Genomic DNA, 18083 nt, shown 5'->3' on the forward strand with positions numbered 1-18083 from the left:
TAAATTGAAATATAAAACTGAAATATAAATGAGAATGACAATTATAGATGTGTGTGTGTAGACCTCATGTTGTGGGGTTGTTGGTCTGTTTAAATAGAAACAAACAAACAAAACAAACACAGACAACTTAATTTCTGTGCTGACCATTCAAAGTCCTATTTGAAACTAAACCTGAGATGGCATGTGTCTGTGAAATGATTTTTTTTTTCTTAATTCCACACCAAAAGCAAATACATTGTTGGAAAGGTATTGACCTGAAGAGTAACATATGTTGGTATGGACATTTTACATGTCTCCTGCTTTGAAATACTGACCATTAAAACTGTACTTTGGTGCATGTTTGAAGGCTTGTAGTTCAGCAAAAAAAAGGGCTAAACACATGGGGCCACCTGTTATGGAGAGCTCCTGACCTCAGGAATCATGTGAGCACAGTCAGAATTGGCCACCAACTGGGGGCGCTCTTAAATATGGTTTGAATTGATTTAACCCCATTTAACAATTAGATATTTAAAATTTGATAACATATTTGTGTTTACCATCTCCATAAATCCCCCATTATACTGTGAACTTACTTTTTACAATTTCCAATTCTAAGTAAAACAGAAAAATAAAAAAAACTACAATTCCTACTAGCCTCTTTACGGAGTTTCATACAAATCGGCACCATATTTGTAGTTCTTCTGGTTTTCAAACTAGGGTTAGAAATTAGGGTTACAAAAACATATATCTACTGCATAAATAAACCATCTAGTACAATCAAATAAGTGCTTACACGACACGTAGATGATATATGTTCTCCAAAAGTAAATAAGTTGCTTTATTTCAGACATTGGAGACAAAATAGGTGTAAAACACGCTAACTCCGCCCACAGCCCGAATCACTTCCGTACTTATCCGCTACCCAAAAAAATTAAAACCAAAAAAATCGAAGAAAATATTACAAATTATATTCTTAACAATAATATACAGTATACTTGGGTTATCAATGAAAAAAATGATACTTTTGGGGTATGTGTACGTCATGAAAATTATGGGGTTTCACGTATCCGCTTTTTAAGTGGTGACGTATGTAATACTGTTTTCGGGTCCAAGCTGCCACTCATTTGAGTTGAGAAATCATTAGTTTATCACTTTTTATTCATATTACACATTAAAGTTAAATTTATATGAAGTCATAGTGTACACACCAATCTCTGGGCTTGCTGCATAACAAATACCAACATTTAAACAAGTTATAAAAAAATGATTCACTTTCTGGCCATCGGATATTGGGCACGGACATATATATTGCGATCGTGATTTTTTAAAAGTATTAAATCGCTTTGTAAACGTTTATTATTACCATTTCATGAGTCTCCCCATTCAGTTGAATAGAGCCAAAGAGCTTAGAATGCCAATTCTAAGCTCTTTGATAGAGCGCGTGGACCCGGAAGCCGCTTCGCGTGACGCCACACTTAACAAGCGGATAGCAGGCTAAAAGCGTCAATCACCATAGCAACGAACTCAAAGCTACAGACAATTTACATAAACCTAAGACTCTGAATATAAAATGCACGCTTATTTTTGCAAGAAAGCAGCCAGAGTTGTTACTCCACACATTACACAGTGCCAGGATCCGGCGCTTTTAACCAATAATGAACGTGTAAGGACATGGCACACTAAATGTATATAATGTAATGTATATAATGTATGTATATATTGTAATAATATTTAATTGACGTTTGTTATGACTTAACTTTTCTATAATTAACTTTATATTAAATCTGTATTGCCATTTGTTTTTGCTATTTATTTAATTATTTTATAAACTTGGAGTTTTGTAACAGAACATTTACAGATGCAAAATATATTTAGGGCAAGGTCTGTTTAAAAAAGTGTGCCTGTCATAAAAATAGATTGTACTGATACAGTAATGTGGTTATAGTGTTAACAGTAAAATTTGTAATACCAAAACTGGCTATACCTTGAATATGACAAAAACACTACTAAAAATATACTACAGCTGTTCAGTCTCAAACGCTGGGCCCAGAGTTAAAAGTGAAACTGTTGAGATATAAAGTTATATATGCCAGTGCAGTTAAAGCTGTTGTGACCCCTGATAAATCAGGGACTAAGCCAAAGAAAAATACATGAATAATAAAAAAAAACATCTATACACTGATTTCAATCCATTCAACTTTTATTTTTGTCCACACAACTCAGTTCCATGGGAAAAATAACATTTTTTATTTGAACCACCAAGGTGACAACTGAACTTTTAGCAGACTTTCTTTATATAATTCTCACAATTATGACTTTATTGACAGTCTTTTTAATTATACTGTTATATAAACTCCCAATTCCATATTTATAACTCAAATTACCAGAACTGTGAAATGAAAAGGCTGAACCTGCCAATCAGAACGCTACAATCATGTGTTTTGTTGTCGACAGAAAATCAATTTTATTCAGTCATGTATAGCTTTAATGGAGATAATTAGTATTAACACTATTTCTCTTAATCTCATTTTAGGTGGTAGGAAAGTTGGCATCAACCTGACACTTTCATTTGTATGTTCCCTGTGGTTCCCAAGATGGGGGCCAGGTCTTTTGGCTGAAAGAAATAAACAAAAAAAAATTGGTTTCTGAAATTGTACAAACAATTGTAGATTCTGACATGGTTTATGACAAGTCCCAGACAAAATGGGGTAGACAGCTAAAATGTAGTAAAAATTTAAGGTTGTTTATATTATATAGTATTATTTTTGCATTATAATCATTCAAAGCTCATATTGTATATCCAATCATTTTGTGTAATATAAAGCTCACCCTATTCCAACTGAATATTAAATTATGACAGTAAATACTTGGAAAAATAGCAAATTAGGCATATTATTTATGGATAAGTCATTGCTTAACAAAATGCCACAAAAAAAGGGTACTGTAAGTTGTACTGTAGTTGTGATGAAGCATTGTCTCAGTCCATCAAAATGAGCCTATAACAGTGTTGTAGTTACCTATTATATAAATGTAAATAACACCCAATTTATGCTTAATTAAATAGAATGTGTCTTTAAAAATACAGATAAAGGCCTAAGTCATTTAATCAAGAAACGTGATGTTACCATGATGGGCACGGGTGCCAATGAACCAGTACTTCTTTACAGCCCTTGGGAAGACGGTATAAGAAAACAAAGGTTATACATTTATTAAGTATTCATTTAAATCCTTTACCCAACCAAGATAAACCAGACAACATATAAATCACCCAAACAGTAAAGGTTTGGTTCAATATTCATAGAATTGTAGCTGAAAATGTTCAACATATACACCTTTTTTTAATCTTTTCTGAAAAAAGCAAACATTTTAGCAGTATAAAATTATGTAGCAGTATGTAGGATAGTTTAATTCATTCATTTATTCACACAATGCAGTCATATGGTATAGCTATCTAACCTTGTTTTCACGTGTCTTGGACACATATTGTACTGGAAAAATTTCCAATTTGCTGTGAAACTGGCAGGCTGTGGAAAAAAATAAAAAATTCTGTAAATACAAACCATTCCACCTTGATGTAACAGTAGCAAAAACAAAACCACAGAAAGGGAAGAATTCACCAGTGTGATTCTGTCTGACATCATGTCAATAATCTACAACTCTCATTTTTTCTCGCAAACTTTCCTAAATGTATTAAAAACCCAAATAATTTCTTTTTAAAATCACAAACAAGAATAAAGTCCTATTTACAATAGTTTTACTGACTAGTATAATTTTATTTAGTAAATATAAATAAAGTGAATAAATCCTTTGTTGCATTTTGATGACAGTCATTCTTTTTTTAGAATAAGCTCTTGTGAATTCTCTGGTACTTACCGAGACGTTTAAGTTAACTTTGTGTTAGCACATTGTTGATATTGGGTCACAATGTATACGTTGGGTCGTTACACGGCATAATTTTGCATAATAAAGTCTTTTACCTAAAGTCTAATTTAAGATCTAGCAAAGATGGAGAAAACTTCCAAGAGATTACACTATATAAACTGCAGGTTCAAACCAGTTCCAACTTAAATAAATGCTAGTCAATATTTTTAATATTGAATACTTGAAATATTAGACCAGAAGTAAATGCACATCATAATTTCAGGTTTAATTTGACTAATTGTTTTATCAGGCCTTTTATGATTGTTTAAATGTTTTATCAGGCCTGCAATAAAATACCAATAAAAAGATAATACACTGTAGACATTTCAGGTTTAAAATTATTATTTATATTATTATCTTTATGATTAGGATTAGTTAAAGAGTTTATGATTTACGAATTATATAATTTTAAAATCAAAATACTTACTATATAACTTTATATACTTATTATATTCTATTATGTTATATTATATGTAATAACAAAATAGTATTTTCCTACCATCATCCTTGGGTTGGCTTCTTTTATATCTTTTCTTTTTAGCAGCAATTTTGACAGCAGGATTCCTGTATAGAGAAAAAGTGTGTTAACTGCAATAAAGGCCTTTTGTGCATGACTTGCAAGCCAGGTAAATACATACGATTCGACTGTAATAAATGATAATAATGTTTTGTGAAAGATTAAAGGTAATAATGATGTAAATAATTCTATTCAAGCACAGACAGATCAAGTTGCTTCCTCAAAGTAACATCAGGAGCCATAATGTGTTAGTTGCATATAAAGTACAATGGTTTAGCACCCCACAATCTACAGTCTGCATGTTATTCACGATTCATTCATGATTCATACATGATTTACCATTAATAGAGCATTGGGAATTAGGAAACTTATTGTAAAATGTGCACTACTTCTACATTAATCATGCTTATTACTCTTTAATGATTGATCACATACCTGCTATGATTGATGTTTTAGGATAGTAATGATTGAAAATGATCTTACTGTTGTGTAATGCAATAAAATGTTTGGAAGTTTAGGTGTGTGTTTAAATAGTTTTGACGGATTTGAAATCAATAATCACTCCTTTGTACACTGTGAAAAAAGAACTAATAATAAGATTTGACTTTACTCGAAAGATTTATTAACCACAACTAACAAACCCAGAGAAATTGAGAATCTCTAATCCCTAATGTTATGTCTATAGCTGTATATTTTGACTCAAAAGTCTGTAGTTTATCCTAAACATTTACTCACTGGCCACTTTATTAGATACACCGTACTAGTACTGAGATGGACCCCCTTTTGCCTTCAGACCTGCCTTAATCCTTCATGGCATAGATTCAACAAGGTACTGGAAATATTCCTCAGAGATTTTGGTCCATATTGACATAATAGCATCACACAGTCGCTGCCGATATGACGGCTGCACATCCATGATGCGACTCTTTCGGTCCACCACATTACAAAGGTGCTCTTTTGGATTGAGTCTGGTGACTGTGGAGGCCATTTGAGTACGGCGAACTCATTGCCAAGGCATTTGCATCCACAGAACTGCCACTCACTGGATATTTTCTCTTTTTCGGATAATTCTCTGTAAACCTTAGAGATGGTTATGCATAAAGATCCCAGTAGTTCAGCAGTTTCTGAAATACTCAGACCAGCCAGTCTGGCACCAACAACAATGTCACATTCAAAGTCACTTAAATCAACTTTCTTCCACATTCTGATGCTCAGTTTGAACTGCAGCAGTCCGTGTGTATTGAGTTGCTGCCATGTGGTTGGCTGATTAGAAATTTGTGTTAACGAGCAATTGGACAGGCGTACCTAATAAAGTGGCCAGTGAGTGGATGTATGACAGACAAACACTTGTAGACTTAATATTTGACTGTCATCAGACAACAAAATGATGTTTGCTAAAAAACTTTATGCTAAAATAATACACTTTAAAAACTTGACAAAAAAGGGAAAAAAATGTTTAACTTTAACTTATTTATAAGTTAATCATGTTACAACTACATTTTTAAACTCATTTTAAATAGTTAGTCAGGTTTCAACTAAATATTTTGAGTTCAACAAAGTTCAACTTTGTAACATTTTCAGTCAGTTTGACTGATGTGAGTTGAGATGACTAGAAAAGTTCAATTGATTCAACTAAAAAACTTTCAGGAGGCACAAATGATGACCCATAGATGTTAGAAATGCAATAGATTTAAGAGCCAATGATTTTTGTTGAGTGAACAATTTTATTTTCATTATATTCTATTATTTTACCTAAAGATTTGGAACAAATACCCAAATTGAATGTTCCAAAATACACAAGAATAGGCTCAGAAACAAGCTTTCATATCAGAAAAATCAGCTCCTTGAGATAATCATGTTTTTCACTTTAAATATATGTTAGTCTTAAGTGTTCTACAGACAGCCAAATGCCAGAAGTGCACTTAGGATGTCACTGGCACCCAGACAAAATGGAAATCAGCCATACGTGTTCTTTTGAGTGCCCTTAAGTGTTCAAAACACTGCCAACAGTGATCTTCCCTCTCAAAGGTGATGATGAAGATGAAAAATGCAGCCATGATCACTTTTAAATGAACATGCTGTGATTTCATTTGTCAAAGATAAGGCTATCGTGTGCGATATACCACATGACGAATGCAAGGAGGAGCTGATAAATAACGTAAAGCATAGATAAAAAAAATAAATAAAAATTATATATATATATATATATATATATATATATATATATATATATATATATATATATATATATATATATAGTCTGTTTGATAGCACAGAAAGAGAAGAGCATGAACAGACATTGACCAAAATAAACATGCAGCAAGTCTAACAGACTACAGGTTATAACTACACAGTTTTTAACTTTTCTATTCAAACTTATATTAATCAAACTGACTAAAATACTAAGTTAAACTTTGAAAAACTGGAAAAAAAATTTAGTTGGAGCATGATTAACTTATTTAAATAAGTTAAAGTAACATAAAAAGTAAAGTAATAAAAAGTGGTCATGATTTTTTGTCAAATAGGTATTTACAGTGCTCTTATTTCAGCACAAGGTTTTTAGGCAAACGTCATTTTGTTGTCTAATGTGATGACAATCAAATATAAATATATAAGTGCTTATGTGTTCTAAATATTTGTAATATTTTGAGCTTTTAAATCACAATATACAGCTATAAAAATAAAATTACATAAGATTGCTGCTGATTTTGCAACCAAATGTGAGGTTGATGTAGCAGGAAGACTCGCAGTGGGTTCTCAATGTATGGTAAAGCAAGAAAATTGGAATTTATAAACTTATTTCCTTAGGAATTCCTTAGGAATTTATAAACTTTTTTTTATAATTTATAAACTATAAACACTTATAAGTATAAACACATCCCCCCAGCCAAAAGACAGCTTAAGTAAAATGAGCTGAAGCAACACAATTCTTGATATTTTTTTGGAGATAACTCAATTGTTTTATGTTCAATCTACTTAAATTTGTTTCATTAACTTAGTCTATTTGTGTTGGGATAGCCTGAATAAATTGTGTGGAACCCTGCATTTGGGAATTAGAGATTCTCCATTTATCTGGGTTTGCTAGTTATGGGTTTGAGGAAGCTGTTATTATTAGTTTTATTCTATAAAGGACTGATACAATTTCTTCCAAATTTCAAATAAAAACATTCTCATTTAGAGCATTTTTAATTTTCATACAATAAAAGTTGGTCAAAACAACAAAAGTTTTTATTTGATGAGCTTAATGTGCCCTAAGCTATTGATTTCTTAACTTTTAATAAACTAAACTTTTATAAACTTGTCTAAAACTTACTTCTACTTACATTTTAAAATGATTTATGCTAAAATGGCAATATATTTATAATAAATTGGGAATAAATTTGATCAGAATTGTGTGGAATGAAAAAAAAACTTATGTTTTAGTCAAACTGAGAATGTTTTTCCATGTCTGTACATCACAGAATTTATAAAATACACTTAACAGTCAACGCAAGACAAAGCCTTACACATTTTCTTGGATATTTCTTTACAAAATGTCATATTTTGCAAGAATATTTCAGAGATTTGTAACATAATTTGTGGTAAATCATAGAATTAAAGTATATCCACTGCTTCTTTGCTGAATTTAATTATTCATAATGTCAATAAAAATTGATAGCCAAGAAATAAGAGTATGAAAATAAAGACACTCTGTTGGTTCACCTTGATAATTTCTACCTCATTAAAAATGTATATACAAATTAAGGGACGTATACATTCATATTTATGTATATGTGTAATTTTTATCCTTACAAGTCACAAAAAGTGAGTCATTTTCTTCTTTTAACATTAATAACAACACAGATAGTAGCATGTGTATGAGGCTGCCATCAAATATTGACCCAATACAATACAATTGGCACAATATAGACATCTGATGTACTCCTCCATGCAGGTTTCTTAATAATTTTAGCCTGTAAGCAACCCTGTGCTGCATTTACAAACCACTATAAACACAAAACAGCAAAGGATCCCATTCATTTTAAACTTGCACAAATTAAAACATTTGAAAAATAACAACAGCCCAAAGCCTTCCATATTAAAATTCTTAGAATGCGCCTGGATGACATCATCGCCTGACATTCTACTACTTGCTTTTGTCGGTTGTAGTTTTGGCATTTCGAGTTGCAGATTGATCGGTTTACTATTACAGTTTATCAGAAAGTTATCAGAAAACATTTTTCATCATGCAGTTTGATCACAGTCCCTGTGTACTACTCAAGTACACCCCCAACATGCCGGAGAACCATCTTCATCTTTCTGATGAGCCGCATGTTGAGGTTGGAGAGATAGGGAGAAAGGAGAAAAAGAGAAGCTTCTGGAAGTGGCCAGTTCTCCATCGCAAAACTGGAAAATACGACCTTGTCCAGGCTGCGAAGAAATACCAGTATGAGGCTGAGGTATATCAGAAAGTTTCTTGTCAGCCCATTGAAACACCTGTTGGGCCTGAAGAGGTTCCAGAAGTGAGAAAGGTAAAGAAAGGCTTCTGGAAGTGGCCAGTCCTCCGTCGCAAAACTGGAAAATACGACCTGGTCCAGGCCACGAAGAACTACCATGAAGCCATGTTAGAGCAAAAAGTTTCTAGTCAGCCCATTGTAACACCCATTGGGCCTGATGAGGTTCCTGAAGCCAGTAAAGAAGAAAAGGACGTCTGGAAGTCTAGTAGAGGTAAAATCACACTCACAAGTGATTATGATACAAGTATTGTTTAATGGCCAAATCTCTAATCAAGTAATATTTTTATAACTGGTCTTGTTTATACCATTTTAATGTATTAATATCATTGGCCCATTAACAATTCCTGCTTGATGTCAAACTATTTCATAACCTTAATAAAAGGCAAATCCAGTCATAATTTAACGTTAAAACAGCTATCATAGCAATATTTATCAATATGTGGAAATTTCTGTATTCTCGGAAGCTGTGGAAATTAAAAATGTAAAACAGGATATATGTTCGAACCACTGTTAATGTTTACATCCCTCAAAATGCTCTATAGAAATGTGATATATGAAAATATATGCAAATTACAAATATGACATACAAGTTCATTTTTGGATTTTGCATGTAAAATGTGTCATATATGTTAAATGATTGCAAAAAATGGCAGTTTATATTTTTTTTTTAACCATTTGCATTATAAATCTGTACATATATGCTAAAATAAGTAGTAAAAAATAAGCAAATATGTAATATGTACAAATATATTAGCTATAATAATATATGTATATGTATATTTGTGGCTACACACACACACACACACAGTACATACAGTATATCAAATTGACATATATCAGATTTCTGTGTGGGATGAAATTAAAATAAGTCTAAATATGTGACTTTACATTCATAGACTAATTAAAAAACATGATAATCTGTATTATATAAAGTGCTATTTACACAACGGTGACTTGATTCGTATTACAGCTTCTGCTTCAGAAGACCATGTCCCTGCTGCTGAGCAGCTAGAGGAGGACGACACAGAAAATGGTAAGAAAGGAATTGTTATTAGTATTACAAACGTGAATACAAAATATATATATCTAAAATTGTACATCATACTGACTGCAGTTGTTTATTTTTTAACAGACACGATTTTAAGGCATTATGAAATGGGTGACAAGCTGGGCAAAGGTGGATTCGGCTCTGTCTACAAAGCCACACGCCGCAGGGATGGACTTGAGGTGCTTTCACTAACAAAACATTGCTTTATCATTGCTTTATTCAAAACTTCTACCACATGCTAACTGCTAATTCTTTGCTTTATTGATCAGGTTGCTGTGAAATGTACTGTAAAGTCACCGAAGATGAAGGAACTCACAGTGGTGAGTAGTCCAGATACAATTCAATGTCATGATTTGATTTGATTCTAGATTTGATTTTCTTAGGATGGGACAAAATGGGATTGAAGACGTTATATAGTAAATGAAAACATGTCCTTTTAGTAAGTACGTAAGCAAGTAAAGTGAAGTTTTTTTTCCCTCTCCGCTGTCGCCACTGCCTCGCATGGTTCAGGATTGGTAGAGCTACGCATCGATGAATTTGCTCTTCAGTGTTTGAACTCTCAGTAATGATTAAATCACACTGAACTGAGCTAAACTGAACTGAACTTAAACACTAAAACCTGAACCACACTGTTCCAGTTACTATGACCATTTATGTGAAGCTGCTTTGACACAATCTACATTGTAAAAGCGCTATACAAATAAAGCTGAATTGAATTGAATTGAATAAAGTAAGGCTTTTGTTTTGCTTTGTGCTTTCCATTTAAAATTAGAGGTAACCACTGTAATTGAATAATGATCTAAACAAAGATGACAGCACTCATGAAGAACGAGCAGCTTACATCTAAACTAGACTTTATCATGTAGAGATTAAAACAGAATTGAAAACAAAATGGTTTTGTGAAACTATTGGCCTACTACATAAAATATCTGAAGAAAAAAAAGTAGATAAGCTAAAGACTCCATTTACAACAGTATTTAGATAAATCCACTTGATTAGATTGTTTCAGAGCCTTATATGTATGTTAATGTCCGATTACAATTAAGTTTTTATTAAAAGACCTTCAGGAAACTGTCTAACTGTCATCATTTCTCTCCTTTAGCCTGGTTATGACAAACCCCTCCCTGCAGAAATTGCCCTGACAATTATGGCCAACAATGGTCCCTACGTCCCCGAAATAATCCAACTCCTAGACTGGGAGGACAATGATGCCCAATACATTATAATCATGGAGCGACCCATACCTTGTATGGACTTGTTTCACTTCTTACGCCACAAGGATGGACCTCTTGATGAGAAGACGGGACGCCATATAATGCGGCAGGCCATTCATGCTGCGAGCGTTTGCTTTGATCGCGGTGTCTTCCATCGGGACATAAAGCTTGAAAACCTCCTGGTGAATCCAGACACTTTGGAGGTAAAGCTAATAGACTTCGGCTGTGGTGCGATTGTAAAGGGTTCCGGCTACAAAGTCTTCTGTGGTAAGTGTTATGAACTTTGTTTCCATAAAAACCACACACTGACGATTCTGTTTAAACATATAAACCATTGGATGATATCTTTTTTTTTCTAGGCACAAGAAAATATTTCCCTCCGGAGTATGAATTGCATGGCAGGTACCATGCACAGCCAGCGACTGTTTGGTCTCTAGGGATCGTCCTGTTCGCATTGATGTGTGGGGCTTTACCCACTGTCTCCGACCACTCCTTGATCAGGGACTATCTTTGGTCTAGCCCTGGCCTGTCAATAGGTGAGAGCTTCATCAAAGTGTGAAGAGAGCAGGTCTTATAACTATTTTTGACGTACGAGCGTGTGCAACTATTGTAATTTTTTGGTTCGAGACTTCCAATCTTATTCACTTCCATTAATTTTAAGACATTAAAAACTGCTTGCTATGCTGGTTAATGTTGCACACCAACATTGTCTTATTATATCATTCTACTTTTTATGTACAGTCATGAGCCCACTTGTGTGTAGAGCGAGCAGTTTGACCATTTATTATTCCAAGTCATTTCTCCCATAGGCAACTGAATCGGAAGTACTAACGCACTTTGGCATTGTAGATTAAGATCTATAAACTATTAAACTTAAACACCCCATTCTTCTTTCTGCACAGAATGCTGCCAGATGATCTGCGGTTGTCTACAGCCAAACCCAGATGAGAGACTCGCTCTGCAGGAGATGCATCTCCATAACTGGTTTAAGGTATGAAGCCTAAAGCTAAATGGCTTTCATTTTTGTTGATCATCTTAAGCAGAGGTGTCCAAACCAGAGTCTGCAGGCCTAAGTTAGCCTTTGATAACTTGATTTGCCCTTTGATTTGGCACACCATCCCATCTAAATAGAGAGTGACAATGACAACAGAAACACAAACTGAAAGTAAAAGATTCGATTAAATGTTATATTAAATATAAATAGTCACTCAATAAATAGAGGAACACATCAGCGATGCACATCAAGGCAAAAAACAGGTGCAGCTTGACTAGTGTAACTCCATTCTGTTATAAATGGGATTGTTTTTACTGAACGAATAAATACTGCATTAGTTAATATAAATCAATGCTCTCTAGTTTTGTTTAAATGTTGAATAACTTAGGAAATAGCCAATGGCAACTTTATGGTAAGGAGTTTGGTATACTTTGGTCCAACACGCTCATTCAAGACTGGTTTTTAGCCCTCAATAAAAAAAGTTTGGACACAGCTGATCTTAAGTCTTAAAGCATTACTTAACCCCCCAAAAAAGAAAATTCTGTTATTAATTACTCACCCTCATGTCGTTCCAACCCACTGAGACTTTCATCTTCAGAACACTAACTAAGATATCAGGAGAGCTCAACCTTGTTCCTGGAGATCCACCTTCCTGAAGATTTCAGTTGCAACTCATGTCAAACACACCTGCCTGTAATTATCAAGTGCTGTTCAGGCTAATTAATTGCTTCAGGTGTGCTTAATCAGAGTTGGAGCTGAACTCTGTAGGAAGGTAGATCTCCAGGAACAGGGTTGAGCACCTCTGTCTTAGATCAAATCCAGGAGTTCTCTCATCCTTCTTAGACAGGAACAGTCCTGAGGTGTTCAAAGTCCAGAAAAAAGGTTAAAACATTGCATGTGACATTAACTGCAATCATACCAAGGTCCAAGAACATATTTGTGCACCTAAAAAAAAGCTACTGAAGATGAGCATAAGTCTTAGGGGATTGAAATGAGTGATTAAAAACAGGATTTTCATTTATGGGTGAACTAATCCTTTAAACTCTGTCCAAAATGTAATGTATTTAGACAAATAACACTGATTTATGTTTCAGGTCATGGAGTAAGACAGGACAAACAACTCAGCAACCCTAGCACACCTGAGGACTGCTGCATTGGATTGCTCTTTGTATTATATTGTTGCCTTGTCATCTTCTTTAATAGTGCAGGGCAACTTACATATGAGTGCCTTTGTTGATTAATTAATTTGTCATGAATGTTTTGAATGTATTGTCATTATATTATTATTATACACATATGCAAATGCACTATATATGTCATGTGTGTTTCTTATATACTGGTGAATTATTAAAGCATTATAAAATCAACATCATGTCTTGTTTTTATTTATTATGTGACCAGTTACTAATTATACACTGACTTCTAACTTTTGTCTTACAGGTTTCACCATTTTAAGACATTTTAAGACCATTTTGAATGAAATTTTAGACTCATAAAGCGCTAAAGACTAAGGATTTTTTCAAATTACCCAGATGAAAAAGAAATTTATTTGACCTATCAAAATTTTTTTATAATAATAATAATTTAATGATAATAATACATTAATAATAAACAATTAAATTATTTTAGATTTTTTTTCTTAACTAAATGTTTTAAATATTGTGTAAAAACAAGCAAGCTCTACTCGTATCCATACAGCTTTTTCCCCAACATAAACTTCTTTAAAATAATACTAAAGTGAACAAATGTTTTAAAATATTTAAAAACTATAATAAAGTAAATCTATGGACAACAATCTGTCCAGGTCAGTGTCCTCAGCAGTACATGGAGAAACAAATGTCATTGTAAGGAAAATAATTAAACCATTATGATAAATAGAGTTAAACATTACCTTTTTAAATAAAAAAGTTAACAGTTTCATAGAGATGGATTGTTGGTGATTGTATGGGGGTTTGGACAGATTGGATAGCAATACATGAACAAAAGAAAATTAAAACCTGTTTAAAAAGATTTAAGACCAACAACACAGTATCACAGTAAATCTAGAGCTTTTTAAGGCCTAAGATTTGGATTTTGAGATTTAAGACTTTTTAAGACCCCACAGAAACCCTCTACATAACAGTATTACATAAATGATTTGTCTTTCGGTAATTTCCAAGGAAACATTTAAAATATATATTTAGGCTATCTTGAGCCAAAACACTTCAGTCTCCAGATTTCTTACCATTATGCAACCAGACATATTTCGCATATCTGTTTAATCCAACACCAAACAAGTATATTGCTCTTTAAAAAACAAAACAAAACGGTTAAGATACAACATAAAATTGTCATTATTTTTTCCTGCATGAACAATAACTTTCTAAAAAAAATCTTTAACACTCCTAAGTAGATTATAACACTTATAATCTCCAGATAAAGAAAAAGCTATCGTGTGCGATATACCACATGACGAATGTTAGGAGGAGCTGATTTATAACGTAAAGCATAGATTATATATATATGAGTCTGTTTGATAGTACAGAAAGAGAAGAGCATTAACAGACATTGACCTAAATAAACATGCAGCAAGTCTAACAGACTACAGGTTATAACTACACTGTTTTTAACTTTTCTATTCAAACTTATAGTATTCAAACTGACTAAAATATTAGGTTAAACTTTGAAAAATGGAAAAAAATGTAGTTGGAACATGATTAACCTATTTAAATAAGTTAAAGTAACATAAAAAAGATGTAGTCATGATTTTTGTCAAATAAGCTTTTAAAGTGCTCTTTTTTCAGCATAAGTTTTTCAGGCAAACGTCATTTTACATTTACATTTAGTCATTTAGCAGACGCTTTTATCCAAAGCGACTTACAAATGAGGACAAGGAAGCAATTTACAAAACTATAAGAGCAACAATGAATAAGTGCTATAGGCAAGTTTCAGGTCTGTAAAGTCTAAGAAGGAAAGTATTAGTATTAGTATTTTTTTTTTTGGGTACAGTTAGTGTGATATCCAGAGAGGCAATCGCAGATTAGGAAGTGAAGTGGAGACTAAATAGTTGAGTTTTTAGTCGTTTCTTAAAAATAGCGAGTGACTCTGCTGTTCTGATGCAGTTAGGGAGTTCATTCCACCAACTGGGCAGATTAAGCGTGAGCGTTCACGAAAGTGATTTCTTCCCTCTTTGGGATGGAATCACCAGGCGACGTTCATTCACAGAACGCAAGTTTCTGGAGGGCACATAGATATGCAGAAGTGAGAGCAGATAAGAAGGAGCAAGGCCAGAAGTCACTTTGTAGGCAAACATCAGAGTTTTGAATTTGATGCGAGCAGCAACTGGCAGCCAGTGCAAACGGACTAGCAGCAGAGTGACATGTGCTCGTTTAGGTTCATTGAAGACCACTCGTGCTGCTGCGTTCTGGAGCAGCTGAAGAGGCTTGATAGAGTTAGCTGGAAGCCCAGCTAGTAGAGAGTTGCAGTAATCCAGTTTGGAGAGAACAAGAGTTTGAACAAGGAGTTGAGCTGCATGTTCAGATAAGAAGGGTCGGAGCTTTCTGATGTTATAGAGTGCGAATCTGCACGATCGAGGCCAAGTAGGTGGAAGAAAGTATTTAAAGGAGGCAACAGTTATCATTAATGTGGAAGATGTACAGGAAGTGAGAGCAGAAGATAATATTAAAGCGGTGATTGAAAAGTGTGGACATGGAAAAATTCTGGCTTTAAGACCAAGACAAGGGAAGGAGTACGAACTAACAATGGAAACAGAAGAATTATGTGAACAATTGACTGACAAACTGATGATAAATGGGGTGAACTGTGAAATTAAAAAGCTTCATAATAGGGATTTTGTTGTTTCCTTCATGCACCTGCCGGTCTATCTTGAAGATAAGGAAATTCTGGAAAAATTAGACACTTGGGGAGTTTGTCCCATATCTAAAATTAAACGAAGGTTTTATCCGGGTACCGACATAGAAGACGGAACAAGGTTCCTTAAAGTGAGGTTCCCTAAAGAGGTGGCATCCTTGCCATACAGCACAAAAATGGAGACAGCAGAAGGAACGCAGTACTTCAGGGTGATGCACAGCCATCAGGTGAAGACCTGTAGGCTGTGCATGAGCCCGGAACACATGCTGAAAGACTGTCCAGAATTCAAGTGCTACAAATGTGAGGAAAGGGGGCATTTTGCAAGAGACTGTATCACTGTCAGGTGCCCGGAATGTAAAAATTTTTTAAACAAGTGTGAATGCTGGATGGAAGGAGAGGAAGGAGGAGGAGAAGATCAGGACCGGCAGGTGAATGAAGAAAACAACAATAGGGAAGAAGATAATGAAGCAATAGAAAGGACAATGGAGGAGGAAATGAATAACAATGAAAAAAAGGAAGGAGAAAACGAAAATGAAGAGAAAGAAGTACAGTTATCAGGACAGGATGGACAGTGGTCACAAATGGAAATATCGGACAGTTTTAAAACTTTTTTAAGCACGGTGGAAAAAGAGGAACTAAGAAAGACTGGTCAAGCTGAAGGAATGGCAAATGATGAAGAAACAAGGATGGAAAATGTGGATAAGGACAAAGTGGAAAGAGGATTTTTAAGAAGAAGAACTTTTAAGGTAAAACCAAACTTGGACATGGCAAAGAAAAAAGTTTTAACAAAGAACAGAGCTAAATATGTAAATAGGTATGAAGTGTTAAGGGGACTGAAAGAAGATGAAGAAAAATGATGTTTTTAAAATATTTTATCTATTTTAAAATGCTTTTAATCTTTGTCTCTTTTAACGAAAGAAGTTGTTGGTTGAGAGCGTTGGAAGGAGAGAAAGGACAATGAGGATGTGTAGGTTTTTAATTTCATTTTTATTTATTTTAATGGTTTTAAACTGTGTGTCTTTTAATGCAAGGGGACTGATGGGAAAAGATAAATTTGAGAAAATAAGAGAGAAATGTAAAAACAAGGAGGTGATAGGTTTACAGGAAACAAACTGGAAAGAACATGCAATGGACGATTTAAAAAAGTTGTGGCAAGGGGATATTATATATAATAATGGTGATGGAAAATCTGGAAGAGGTGTTGCTTTTTTAATAAGGAAAGATGTTTTAAACTTTAAAAGAATTGTGTATAGGGATAATTATGGAAAATGTTTAGTAATAGAGGTGAACTATGAAGGACATGAATTAATAATAGCAAATATACATGCACCAACAGAAGATAAAGACAAAAAAGATTTTTTTGAGGTTTTAAATAAAGTATTAAAAGGTTTTAAAGAAATAATAATGATGGGAGATTTTAATACTGTTTTTAGAAAACAAGATATGGCTGATGGAATGGTTATTAAATCGGATATAGGAAGAAAGGAACTAAATGAGTTAATAAAGGAAAATAGTTTAATAGATATATGGAGGGAAAGGAATAAAGAAAAAAGAGAGTTTTCAAGGAGACAAATAGTGGGGAATTTTATATGTCAAACAAGAATAGATTTTTATTTTATGTACTAGAAATATTGAAAATTTTATAGAAAACATACAGTATGAAGAAAACAGTTTTAGTGATCATAAGCTCTTGCATTTTAAAGTGAATATAGAAAACATACAAAAAGGACCAGGGACTTGGATTTTAAACACAACCATTTTAAAGAATCAAGATTATGTTCAAAAAGTCAAAGAAATAATAGAGAATGAAAAAGAAAATAGAATGTATGATGAAGATAAAAGGATATGGTGGGAAAACACAAAATACCAAATAAGAAAATACACAATCAAATATTGTGCAGTACTACAAAGATGTAAAAAGTATACAGAAAAAGAAGTTAAAAGATCCTTAGAAAAAGAATTAAACAAGGAAAATAAAGATATTGAAAAAATCAAAGAAATAGAGCAAAAATTAAGAGATTTAGAAGAAGACAAGTATAAGGGGGCAATGTTGAGGAGCAGATCT

General features: G+C 33.5%; 3 protein-coding genes across 4 annotated transcripts in view; 2 read left to right on the forward strand and 1 right to left on the reverse strand.

The window, feature by feature from the left end:
* LOC101883766 (uncharacterized) overlaps positions 1–18083 on the reverse strand; it is a 291682-nt gene that overhangs the window by 153537 nt on the left and 120062 nt on the right. The window lies entirely within an intron of this gene.
* LOC110439479 (NACHT, LRR and PYD domains-containing protein 3-like) overlaps positions 1–18083 on the forward strand; it is a 136622-nt gene that overhangs the window by 90959 nt on the left and 27580 nt on the right. The window lies entirely within an intron of this gene.
* LOC141381661 (serine/threonine-protein kinase pim-2-like) lies at positions 6718–13534 on the forward strand. 2 transcript variants are annotated; one of them, XM_073947603.1, is made up of 8 exons: positions 6718–9124; positions 9884–9946; positions 10046–10140; positions 10231–10281; positions 11064–11442; positions 11535–11711; positions 12078–12166; positions 13264–13534. In XM_073947603.1, the coding sequence occupies exons 1-8, from the start codon at positions 8644–8646 to the stop codon at positions 13273–13275; spliced, it is 1347 nt and encodes a 448-aa protein (XP_073803704.1). In that variant the 5' UTR covers positions 6718–8643; the 3' UTR covers positions 13276–13534. The 2 variants fall into 2 exon arrangements, with proteins under 2 accessions (XP_073803704.1, XP_073803705.1); XM_073947604.1 differs by having other exon boundaries at positions 12078–12220; positions 12342–13278.

Source organism: Danio rerio, chromosome 4 (assembly GCF_049306965.1).
Source record: "Danio rerio strain Tuebingen ecotype United States chromosome 4, GRCz12tu, whole genome shotgun sequence".
Classification (NCBI taxonomy): Eukaryota; Metazoa; Chordata; class Actinopteri; order Cypriniformes; family Danionidae; genus Danio; species Danio rerio.

What these genes read in the sequence shown, in the direction of transcription:
- LOC141381661 (XM_073947603.1), top strand. Translation starts at nt 8,644, where the DNA reads ATGCAGTTTGATCACAGTCCCTGTGTACTACTCAAGTACACCCCCAAC. An exon ending in GGAGGACGACACAGAAAATG is followed by an intron (nt 9,947 to 10,045) that starts GTAAGAAAGGAA and finishes ATTTTTTAACAG; the next exon opens with ACACGATTTTAAGGCATTAT. An exon ending in GCCGCAGGGATGGACTTGAG is followed by an intron (nt 10,141 to 10,230) that starts GTGCTTTCACTA and finishes TTTATTGATCAG; the next exon opens with GTTGCTGTGAAATGTACTGT.